The 11,126-nt window shown below is 53.0% G+C and overlaps 1 protein-coding gene across 1 annotated transcript; it reads right to left on the reverse strand.

Moving 5' to 3' along the window:
* Positions 1 to 2,906: 2,906 nt before the first annotated feature.
* On the reverse strand, positions 2,907 to 6,230 carry ADRA2A (adrenoceptor alpha 2A). Its single transcript, XM_066190568.1, has one exon. It carries the CDS (start codon positions 6,212 to 6,214, stop codon positions 4,880 to 4,882), a length of 1,335 nt encoding a protein of 444 aa, XP_066046665.1. The 5' UTR covers positions 6,215 to 6,230; the 3' UTR covers positions 2,907 to 4,879.
* Between the last annotated feature and the right edge of the window lie 4,896 nt (positions 6,231 to 11,126).

Consider the following 11,126-nt stretch of genomic DNA (forward strand, 5'->3'; position numbering starts at 1 on the left):
TGTCAGTGGAATTTCTCCACTAGTGCAAAAGGCACTGCTGGCCCCAGGAAATCCCAGAGCACCTAATGACCCCTGAGCCTCCTGGGAAGGGTCCTCACTCTTCACTATTCCCTAAAATCTGCTGCAGGCCACTCTCAGAGCCACAGAAGCAAAGCAGGATCTTAGATCCAAGCCGGCATGGATGCTGTCTCTGAACTTAGCCAACATGGGACTGACAATCACAGTAACAGACTAAACTAGAGCCAGCTTAAGCAGTGTTGAGCTAGTTCAAGCCAACAAATTCATGCCTTTGTTGATGACACCTGTGCTCAAGTGAAGGAGTTGTCTTCCTGCTCCCTTTTATGGTCTATCCTCATGTCTCCCTGTTGGAATTGGGTGCTGAGACCCACCTCACACCTCCATACTCCTGGATGTGAGATGATGTCCTCAATATTTGTGGTCCTCCTTGGGAAAGGAGTTCCCAACTGAAATGCCCAAGGTCTCCCAAGATGGAAGAATGTTGAATGACCAGCTCAAACACCAGTATTTCCATCCAACGCCTCTCAACAACCCCTGCTCCACAATAGCAAGCATCCTCCTCCTCTTCTTGCATGACTAGTCCCTCCTGGGACTAGCCATGGTCTGACACAAAAAAGGCATGGATTTCTGTGCCCTCCACAGCCCTGTTCACCATCCCCCCTGCTCAGCCTTGAGGATGTTCGGGATTGTGCTGTAGCCTCCCTGCACTGTGCATTCCTGCACTGTGACGCCCAGATGGAATTTCACCTGGACTTCCCAGGGCTCAGACTATGACATTTTCTGTTCCCAGAGGGGTTGGGATCTGGGAGCATTTGTGAGCTGAGTGAGTACCAGTGGCTACTGCAAGGGTAGGGCAAATTCTGTTCTCTCTTCACTCCATTTCTACAACTTGAGATAAGGCACAGAAATCACAGCTACTACAAACACTTCACAAGTCACAGAGATGTTCCTATAAACCAGCTGTAAAGAGCAGTTAGTACCAGAGATGATGAGAGCTGCAAGGGGAGCTGTCTGCCAGGGCACTGGCTGTAATAAAGGAGCAATCTCAACGGACTTTGAACTTTTCCAAAGAACAGGGAATTAAGAAATAAGACAAAGAGTTTCAACTGGTGAAAGTTGCACAGGCCGTGGGGCCACCACCCAATGCAGAGGAAAACTTTCCCTGGGCAAGGGGATGCAGGGTGGGACTGGGGGTACTTACGGCGCAGGAAGGCTGATGGACATTGCCTGAAATCCGCCAAGGCTCCTCTGGGTCTGGGAAACTCATTTTGTGTGAGCAGAGTGACTCAGGCCAAGTCCCTCCCTCACTGGAAAGAGGCCCCTCTATGTGACCAGCTCCTTGGCCCCCTGAGAACGTGGACCAAAACCCCATGGAAACAAATGAATACATCAGTGATTCTGAGGAGATCAGGGACAAGCCCTGGGCAGGCAGCCACAGGTCTCTGCAAGGGCAACCCTGCTGCTCGTGCAGCTGTCCCCAAAAGCATTTTAGGACATTTGCTCCACCAGACCAACTCACCTGACCCCTCCTGCACATCCTTGTCTGACACCTTTGTGCCCTCCTCAGGGGTCCCCACACAAGGGCTGGTGTGCAGGGTCACCTCACAGAGGAAAGTGGTGGAGAAACATCTTCCAGGGCAGAGCTTGGCAGTGGCATCTGAGTGTTTGCTGAGCCAGCCTGCCTAGCTCCCACCCAGTTGGGGAGACAGGTCCCCCTCCCTCCCCTCATACCATTAACCTTTCAGCCCCAAAATAAAAGGTTATTAAAAAAATCAAGGTTCATTACATCCCTTAATGCATCATTTGCAAGGGAATGACCTGGAAGCAATGATGGGGAGGGAGTCAGGAAAGGGAAGAGCCCCAGTCTCCCAGCCCCAAACCCACAAAAATACCCTACTGTTCACACTAGAGATTTGTCAGCAAGGACAACTGACAGCCAGAGGGGTGGAGCAAGGGCGATCAGTGGCTCTGCATCACCTCGTGTCCCACGAACTGACCCAGAGTCTCCCATGGGATCTTTGTAAAACCCTCCCAGGCCATCAGGGTCAGCCAAGACCAGAGTGGAAGCAGGACACTCTACCCAAACCAAGTTCAACTGGCCTGCAAAGGCCACCACGAGGTGAGCAGGATGTTCATCTCTGGGCCACCATTAGGTGCCCCACACCCAGCAGTGATGCTGCCTGCACACCCTGGCCCCCACCACCCTGCCCAGCCCGGGGGCACTGGCGGAGTGGGGCCACTGGACCAGCAGCACCCACACGGGGCTCTGGTCATTTCTTTTCTCACCAGAAGCAGTTCCACATTCAGTGGGAGAACGCTCCCCCATCACCTCTTCCTTCAGGGAGGGTCTTGGCAGCACTGGTGGAAGGGCAAGCAAGCTCTAGCTCCTGGGGGCTGGAAACAAAGGCCCACTCAGGTGGCCACGCCTGCATCTATCACAAAGTGCTGCCTTCCAGCCTAATTGTTGTTTTGGTTTTTTTTCCCATTTGCAAACTGATTATTAAAAATCCTCACAATAGCTGCAAACACCACACCAGGCAGGCGTCCCCAGCAGCAGTGCCAGGCTGCACTCCCAGGGTGCAAATCACACCCTCAAACCCCACGCTCTGTTCTTTAACAAACACATGAATGCCCTTACTGTGGCACAAAGAGGGGGGTGGAAATACCCAAGAAATATCAAGGACTCATTCGTTATTATGCCACTGCACAATGAACAGAGCCATTGTTCCTACCTGGGCTAACAATCCCTCTCAGACAACACGAGTGCTTTTCCCAGTGTGTTCTTCAAGAAACGGTAAGACCAAAGCTACCAGCGGATTGGTGAACAGTTCAGAAAATAAAATACAATAAAATAAAACAGCTAACATTATTCAGAGGATTTTCACACTTGATCTGTAAACGCTCTTTTATTTAATAAAAATAATCATCCATTATAGCAACTCCTGCTTGTGGTTTGGTTTTGTTTTGTTTTTACATTAAAGCACAGTTTATTTGCTTTCCTCACCTCTTGAGGATTCAGTTCTGAAAATGCAAGTGAATGTAAACACTGCTCTCCAAGTCCCAAGATGCATCCAGGGATACTTGGAGTTAATTAGAAAGTCAAAAAGAGACAGCAAAATCAACAAAACACTTCCCAAAAGTAAAAACGTATTTTTAAAGTCTCTTCCTGTGTAGCATACAACTCCAGAGAAGGCAAATTCATTTATACATTCAACGGATACAAACTTTGCTTTCTCCAAACCATTTCTGTGACTTGTCAGCATTTGATAAAGCTGTTTTCCTAACATTAAAAGACTTGCAGATTCATTTATTTTTTGTGATAAATCAAAAGTTTTTCCTATAAATGTTCTCCAGAAATTTATTCATGGCACAAGGATGTTAAATTTGTTCTGTCCATTTTTGTTTTGGGTTTGGTTTTTTTAGCACAAAGAGCTGAAAGCCATTTCAGGAAAAAGTGTAAAAGCAATATTAACTCTCTCTCCTGTTCCAATCTCACAATATTTACACTTTAATAAAGAAAAAAGAAGAAAAGCTTAATTACACTATAAAATTATGGAGAAACTGGAAGTTAAATTTCCCATTTCAGAGTTTTGCCTTGTATAAGACTGAAAGAGGGATGCTTCCCTATTTCCTAGGAAAGATGAGACTGGCAGGTTAAAAACTGAACTCTTTCTTAATTGAGAAAGATGACCAGCCATTGTGCACAAACCCCTTCCTCTCTGCAGGAAATCCTGCAGAAGTTAAACCATCACAAATAACCACAGATGAGATAACATGATATGCAGAGCCCTGCTGTTTACTTTGAAACGTTACCTATTTACAGTTGAGGTGGAGGAAGCAAGTGAGCATCGAACACATTTCAGTGCTGCAGAGTGGTATAATATCAAACAAGATTAACTCGTGGGGAGCTTGGCAGGGTCCCAAGGCTCATGTAGCAAGGGAGACAGTCTCTGTTGCCTGGGACATCCCTGCCTGCACAGCAAAGCCACTGCTCCGTCGGGCTCTGCTCTCATGAGTAACGAGATGGCAGTGGCCATCTCAGCTGTGTTGTGTCAGAGGCAACACAGAAATTAAACAGAAACAGGTATGACATAAAAAAATAGCAACAAAAATAGCCAGTCTGGTGAGGTCTGTGATCCTAAGCTTTACAGCCAAAACAACGACAAAAAAAAAAAAAAAAAAAAAAAAAAAAGACAGGAATTTGGGAATTTTGGTAATATTATCAAACTGTCAGGTAGAGGGATGGCTCTAGTTATTCAGTGGTTTTGAGTGAGGGGCTTTGCAAGGGGTAGGAAAAGAAAGACTTTTAAGGTATCAAAGATAATTAAAGCATTCACAGTTTCAAAGCTGCTTGCCTTACAAAAATTAAGACATTCAAATTCAAGAATACAATACTGTATTTTACAAGGGGGTCCAAATTCATTACATATACAACAGGGGGAAAAAAAGACACAACAAGATAAAAAGCCAACACCTCAGGTGTGGCATACTCCCTCTTTGTTGTTCCTCTCGCAGAGCTGCACAATGTTTGCCTTTAAAGAGTCAAAGTGAGCAGTCATGAGAATATCCACTGAGAGATTCTGGGGGGGGGGGAAGAAAAAAAAAAAAAAAAAAAAAAACTAACAAAATAAAAAGAGCAAGTCAAAGGCCATCCTCCCCTGGCATGCTGAATGCCACGGCTCAGACCTGCACTTGCCTGCTGCTCCTCACTGCTGCTGCCCGGTGCTCCCACAGGCTCATCTCAGGTTTTAAAGGCTTCCTGCTCACGAGCTGAAGGAAACCATCCCATGCAAGCACAGCCTGAGACATACTTTACACTCCTACAAAGTCTTGATTTGTCCTGCCGGTAACAAGGGGTCCTTCAAACACACCTTTTCCTCTCTATCCTGCAGAGGATCCTTTTGAAGGCCCGTCTGAAGTCATGGTTGAAAATGGTATAGATGACAGGGTTCAAGGAGCTATTGCAGTAACCGAACCAGAAGAAGAACTTGAAGAGGGTGTCGGGCACAGAGCAGCTCTCGCAGACAGCCATCAGCGTGTAGGTGAAGAAGAAGGGGAACCAGCAGATGACAAAGACCCCGATCACCACTGCAAGCACAAAGGTGAAGCGTTTCTCCCGGTTCTGCCTGCCTCTCCAGCGGGACCCTTTGGTGTTCCTCTCCTCCTCTGTCTTCCTGGGCAAACTGTCCCCGGGCTTAATTTGGCTCAGCTTAGTCTTGGTCTTTCCTCTCGGTGGTCTCTCTGACTTCTTACACTGGTTGTTCTCCTGGTGCTCGGAGGAAGAGGTCTCCTCCATGTCTATGCCATTGACCTCTCCCTCTTGCCCACCACTGCCTCCTGCTGCCTTCTCCCCGTTGAGCTGCGCTGTGGCTGGCAGGTCCTCCTTGTCAGCCAGGCCATTCTGCTTCTTCTCGGGACGCTCTGCCCGCCTGTTCAGCGGGACCCTTGTTCTCCTCTTGGCTATCTGGTAGATGCGCATGTAGACCAGGATCATGATGAGGCAGGGGGCAAAGAAGGAGCCGATGCTAGAAGAGATGATGTACCACTTCTCATCGTTGATCTTGCACCCTGCCACCCCCTGGTCAGCCTGCTGCCCGCTCTTCTTCTCGATGGAGATGAGTGGTGGGAAGGAGATGACAGCCGAGATGACCCAGACGATGAAGATGATGCATTTGATGCGTCGTGGAGTACGCTTGAGGTTGTACTCGATGGCTTGTGTGATGGACCAGTACCGGTCCAGGCTGATGGCACAGAGGTGCACAATGGAGGAGGTGCAGAACAGCACATCCAAGGCCAGGTAGATCTCACACCACACTTTACCAAAGTACCAGTACCCCATCACCTCGTTTGCCAGCGAGAAGGGGATGACCAGCGTGGCCACCAGGATGTCAGCTGAGGCTAAGGAGACCAGGAAGAGGTTCTGGGGGGCTTTGAGCGCCCGGCTGGTGAAGACAGCGATGATGACCAGGACGTTGCCAAAGACGGTGAAGAGCATGAGCAAGCCGGCCAGGCTGATGAGAGTGATGGTGGTGTGCAGAGGGTACGGCGTGCCCCAGCCCGGCCCGGCCCCGCTGTCGTTGAAAGTCCCATTGGTGCCGGGAGGGGGGTAGCCCTCCTCCTCCTCCAGCTGCCGCTGGTACTCCATGGAGGAGAAGAAGTGGCCCCTCTCCGTGAACGGGCGCTCCAGGTTAAACATCAACCCCGGCTGCGCGGACACCCCCGCCCTTCGCCCCGGCTCCACCCGCGCCGCGCCCGGCTCCGTGCGCGGCTCCTCCGCGTCCTACAGTGCCGCCGGCCGGGGCGGAGCGGCGCGCCGGGGGCCGCGGGGCTGCGGGCGGGCACGGCGCATGCTGGGCGCTGCCGCCGGGACCCCCGAGCGCGGCGGGGCGGGCGGAGCGGAGCCGAGGCTGGAGCTGCAGCCGGCCGCGGCTGCTCTGCCTCGCTCGCCGCCGAGCAGCTTTATAGCCCCGGATCGGGCCGGGGCTGCCGCGTCAGCCCCACGTGGGGAGCTGCCCCCGGTGCGCGCACACGCACACACAGACACAGACAGAGCCACACATGGACAGGCGGACGCACGCACGGACACACGCAGCCCGACTCGCACACCGCGCAGCCCTGCACCGGCACGGACACGCGCGTCCCCCGCCCGCCCCTCGCTCGGCGCTCACGGCCGCTCCGCGCACACACCGCGCCCGTCCGCACTGCCTGTATTTGCACACCCGCTCGCTCCCCGGCACCTCCGCGCACACACACCCGTACCCGCTGTCACGCTGTCCCCATCCCACGGTCTCGCCCAGCCTGGCTCTCCGCCCCGCCCGGAGAGGCCCCCACTGTCCCTGGGAATGGGCGTGCGAGGGGCGGCTGGAGGCGACAACCGTGCGGCCGCTGCGCCGCTTCCGCGGTCCGGCCGGGGGTGGACATGGCCAGAGAAAGCTGCCGCCCCGTTCCGTGTGCGCGCCGGGGAACGGACGGGCTCCACTCCGGCCGCCGGCTGCGCGGCCGTGCTCGCTGGGAGCCCCGAGGGCAGCGCTTTCTCCACGGCCCCGCGTGTCAGCAGCCAGGGAGCGCTGAGCTGCCGGCGCCGAGGGCGGGGGATCCCGCGGGGATGGAGGGATGCCGCGGGGATGGAGGGATGCCGCGGGGGTGGAGGGACCCGGCGGGGATGAAGGAACCCCGCGGGGTGCGGGGCCCCGCACGGAGCGGGCGCTGCCGGCGGGGCGGGCGGCGGCCCCGGGCAGCGCGGGGGGGCAGTGGCACCTGGCGGCCGCGGCGCCTCACTGCACCCGCCGGGCCCGGCGCCGTCCCCCCGGAGCAGCGCGACTCCCCCGACGGCCCGGAGGAGGACGGCGCGGCAGAGCAGCCGGGGATGGGGCGGCCCCGCACTGCCGCACCGACCCCGGCTCGGCCCCGCGGCACAGGGTCAGCGCACTCGCTCCTGGCAGCCCGGGTCCGGGCAGGCAGCTGCCCCGCGGGGTGCCCCACACCTGGAAAGCCTCCTTAGGCGCTCCCCCCGACGGCACCGGGGCTGGCATCACCCACCTCCACGGCTGCAGCAGCAGCGTGGGAGCTCTGTCACAGCAGAGGAGCGATAGTGACGCTCCAGGGATCCCGCCCAGCCCCAAAGCTGCCGGACCTCAGCACGTACAGGTCACTCACCTGCAGAGCACACGGGCTCCAGCCCCGATCCTCTCTCTCTTTTCGCTCGTTTTCAGATGGTTCTAGTGATGCTCACTCGGTGCTCCAGATTCAGGCTGCTCTCAGTTGCCGTGCTGAATGCTCGGGTCAGTGAACCAATTTCCTCTGCAAGAGGAAAGCCTTCAGGGAGGAAGGCCTGTCATCTTTGTCCCTGTGCCACACACCGTGTTATAAGCCAGGCCCAGGAGCAGTGACGCCCAAGAGAGGGAACCAGAATGGGAGAAACAGGATCTGGGAGCCAGAGAGCACAGTCTCTGGGACTGGCACAAGGCTGAGTGAGGGAAAATGAGAGGGGATCCCATTGCCTGAGCAAGTGAGTGCAGGGCCCACTGCAGTGCTGTGTCTGGGAAAAGGGCAAAATGCAGAGAGTAACTTAAAACCTGTAAATTGAACTCAAGATGACTGACATCAAGATCCCACAGAAGAGATCTCTGTCTGAGAGTAGACTTCACTGCAAGGACGTGAGGACTGAGTCACCTAAGTCTCTGGCAAGGCCAGGTTGAAAGGTCAAGGATATGCTGGACTTTGCAAACACCTCCTGCCTTCTGCTATTTGCAGGGGACTGCTGTGCTCTGCAGGATGCCTTGCTGTGCCTGGCAGAGGGTCGTCCTTGGATAAGGAGTCTTGGCAGAAGCCTCCTTGGTCACTGCTTGGGTGGAAGGACCCAAACCAGGGAAGGGTGCAGGCTGTGCCCTGCCTGCGCGATCAACCCCTTCTGTTCGATCCCGGTTCTAACAGCTCACCTTCACTAAGGCCACCAGGGACTGTCTGAGACACTTTTCTCAGACTTGGGATGATGCCTTGCTGGAAACACCCTGCCTTCCCCTCATGCTCTCTGCATTCCCCAACACAGACAGAATGCCGATTTAAATGACAAAGCATGACCACCTGCCTTGATTTCCTCTCTCTTTTTCTAGTTGGACACCTTCAGTCTGCCTGAAGCTAGACACAGCCAACAAGTTGTGCCTGATCCACTGGATGGCAAAAGCAGCTTTGATCAGTTCAGTTTGCTGGGACAAAGAGCTCGAGGGGAACATGAGACCAAAGGCCTGAAGAACAGGGTTTGTCCCAGAAACACCACTAGAAAGACAGCTCTCGGCAAGTGGGGAACAGCTGGGATGGTATTGTGTTCATCTCAGAGAGGGAAAAAACCTGCCTCATCAAAGGCACTTTCCTCTCATTGCCACCATTGTTGTGCGTGTGACATCTCTGTGATTTTATTGACACCAGAAGTGCTCAGTGCTGTCTGCAAAGTGACTCAGTAATGCTAGGTCTCCCCTTGATTTTCTCTGCAGGTTGTCTCATGGCTCTGCCCAATTGTTGAGATGAAGGCTGGTCAGAAACTGCAAGGGCTGGCAAAGTACCCTGAAGATCTCACATGACAACCCGTGGCACACCTTGTCCTGTGGGACAGCCATCTTTACAAGTCTATACCATGCTTGATGATAATTTGTAATATTCATAAAGCTTTAACTCCCAGAGTCCTTAGATTAGGCAAGAAACTTGAATTTTTAGCCCCTGGAAGACTGTAGAGAAAAGTTTCACAGTGACAAAAAAACAGCTAGAAAAGAACATTTTTATATCAATTCCCTGGCGTTTGCTTCCAGACGCTCAATTTTTGCCTGCGTGCTGCTGACAGCGTTAATATGAGTAATAGGACTCTGCAGATCAAACTCAGTCGACAAGTGTCTGACAAGACGGCCCAGAAAACAGCCTGTTCTCTGCAGCATCCCACACCGAAGACCTGCAGGAGCCTGCCCTTTCCCCAGCAAGCAGCCTGGTTTCTCAGCAGAGCCCCACGAGGAACGGGGCTCGCCAGACGAGGGGAGACGGCCTGGGTGCACACTAATGAGTGAGGCTGAAGGCTGTCAGTCCTCCCGTGATGGCTCCCCCTGTGCCAGCTGCCATCCCGGGAGGGCAGCAGTGCCCTTTCCCAGCCTCGGCGGCCAAGTTCGCATTCAGCACGCACGCCTCGAGCGCGGCCCCTGCAAACAAACTGACCTTTACGGCTGGTTTCGGGTCATTAATTAGGCATGCTGCCTCCATGTTTATACATTTCTTCCACTCCTCGACTCCAGCATCGCTTCCAGCATCGTCTCCATCGTGGGGAACCGGGACCACCCTCCCCTTGTCGCCCCTTGGGGAGAAAGAGCTGAGAAACATTCACGCGGTCTTGGAATTGTTCACAGCACGAAGCAAACCACATATGGAGAGAGAATCTCTGGAAAGAATCGCTATGGTAATAAGGCTGCAAAATGTGTGTTTTGAGCAAGCAGCCCCAGGAATTGTTTATGTCCAGAAAAGCAGTGAGATTCTGGCAGGGGAAAATTTAAAATATACTGGTGAAGGACCAAGGCTTGCTTTTTAGAAAGTCTGGTTCAGGCCTAAAGAAACTGGACAAACCTAAGACTATGTCAAGGCATGGCAGCACAGACTCCTGGGAGGGGGCACGTGAAAGGGGAAACCATTGGAAAAGGTGCAGAAATTATTGCTCAGCAGAAGCTTTCAAGAGCAACTTGACACAAGCATAAAAGAGGGAAGCCTTGTAGCTGTGGGTGCTATGCACCCGGGGGTAAACAGCAGTCACAGTTTGCTTTGTATGAGGTCTGTGATTTGCACTGATCTCAATATTTGCATATCCATGGCAGGAAGCCCTTTTTGTAGCTGTGTATTTTGATCACGCTACTGGGCTTATCTGAATGTATCAAAGCAGGGTGTCTTTCAGGAGGATTTGCCTTGCTAGCTGTTCAGTTACTCTCGGGAGTAAGGCACTGAAATGCCATGGCTTGTGACACCCTGTGGACTACTGACTGAGTAGCCCTTCACAGCAGCTTTAACTTGGTCAGTTTTCCTGCAGGTCCAGGACAAACCAGCAGAGATGCACCCAAGTCACACAAAAAAAAGGTTTTCCCTTTTACTGTGTTAACTCCAGGAGGAGAAACGGGAGCTATCAGGAAAGAGGCACAGACATTCTGCAGGCAAACCTGGCTTTGCTGGGTTCATGATGTTGCTGCTGCAAAATAATGTAGCAAGCACACCATCCATTTCCAGGCAGATGTTTCTAATGTTGTGATTCCTATTTTCCTTCTGTTTGTAAATTGAATTCAAAAACTGTCTAGTGTGGCCACCCCTCCAGCTGCTTTGAGATCCCAGGCACTTTTCCTCCTACACACATTCAGACCCACAGCTCTTCCATTCCCCACCCCTGCTGCACGTGAGTGTTTGGGGTTTGCTCTTTTCACAGATCTCATAGCAATAGCTCCTGCAGAGCCAGGCATGTTTTTCAACAGAGTTTTTCTGAACTCAGCTGCTGGATGTACTTTTCCAAGTTATTTGAATAAATCAGTAGGAAATGGATAGCTGCAGCAGTGGTGTGTGCTAGCACCTAATCCCATTGTAAGCAGGGAGGCTGC

This window comes from Chamaea fasciata, unplaced genomic scaffold (genome assembly GCF_029207755.1).
Source record: "Chamaea fasciata isolate MVZ Bird 193981 ecotype frontalis unplaced genomic scaffold, bChaFas1.0.hap1 SCAF_9, whole genome shotgun sequence".
Lineage (NCBI taxonomy): Eukaryota > Metazoa > Chordata > Aves > Passeriformes > Sylviidae > Chamaea > Chamaea fasciata.

What these genes read in the sequence shown, in the direction of transcription:
- ADRA2A (XM_066190568.1), bottom strand. Translation starts at nt 6,214, where the DNA reads ATGTTTAACCTGGAGCGCCCGTTCACGGAGAGGGGCCACTTCTTCTCC.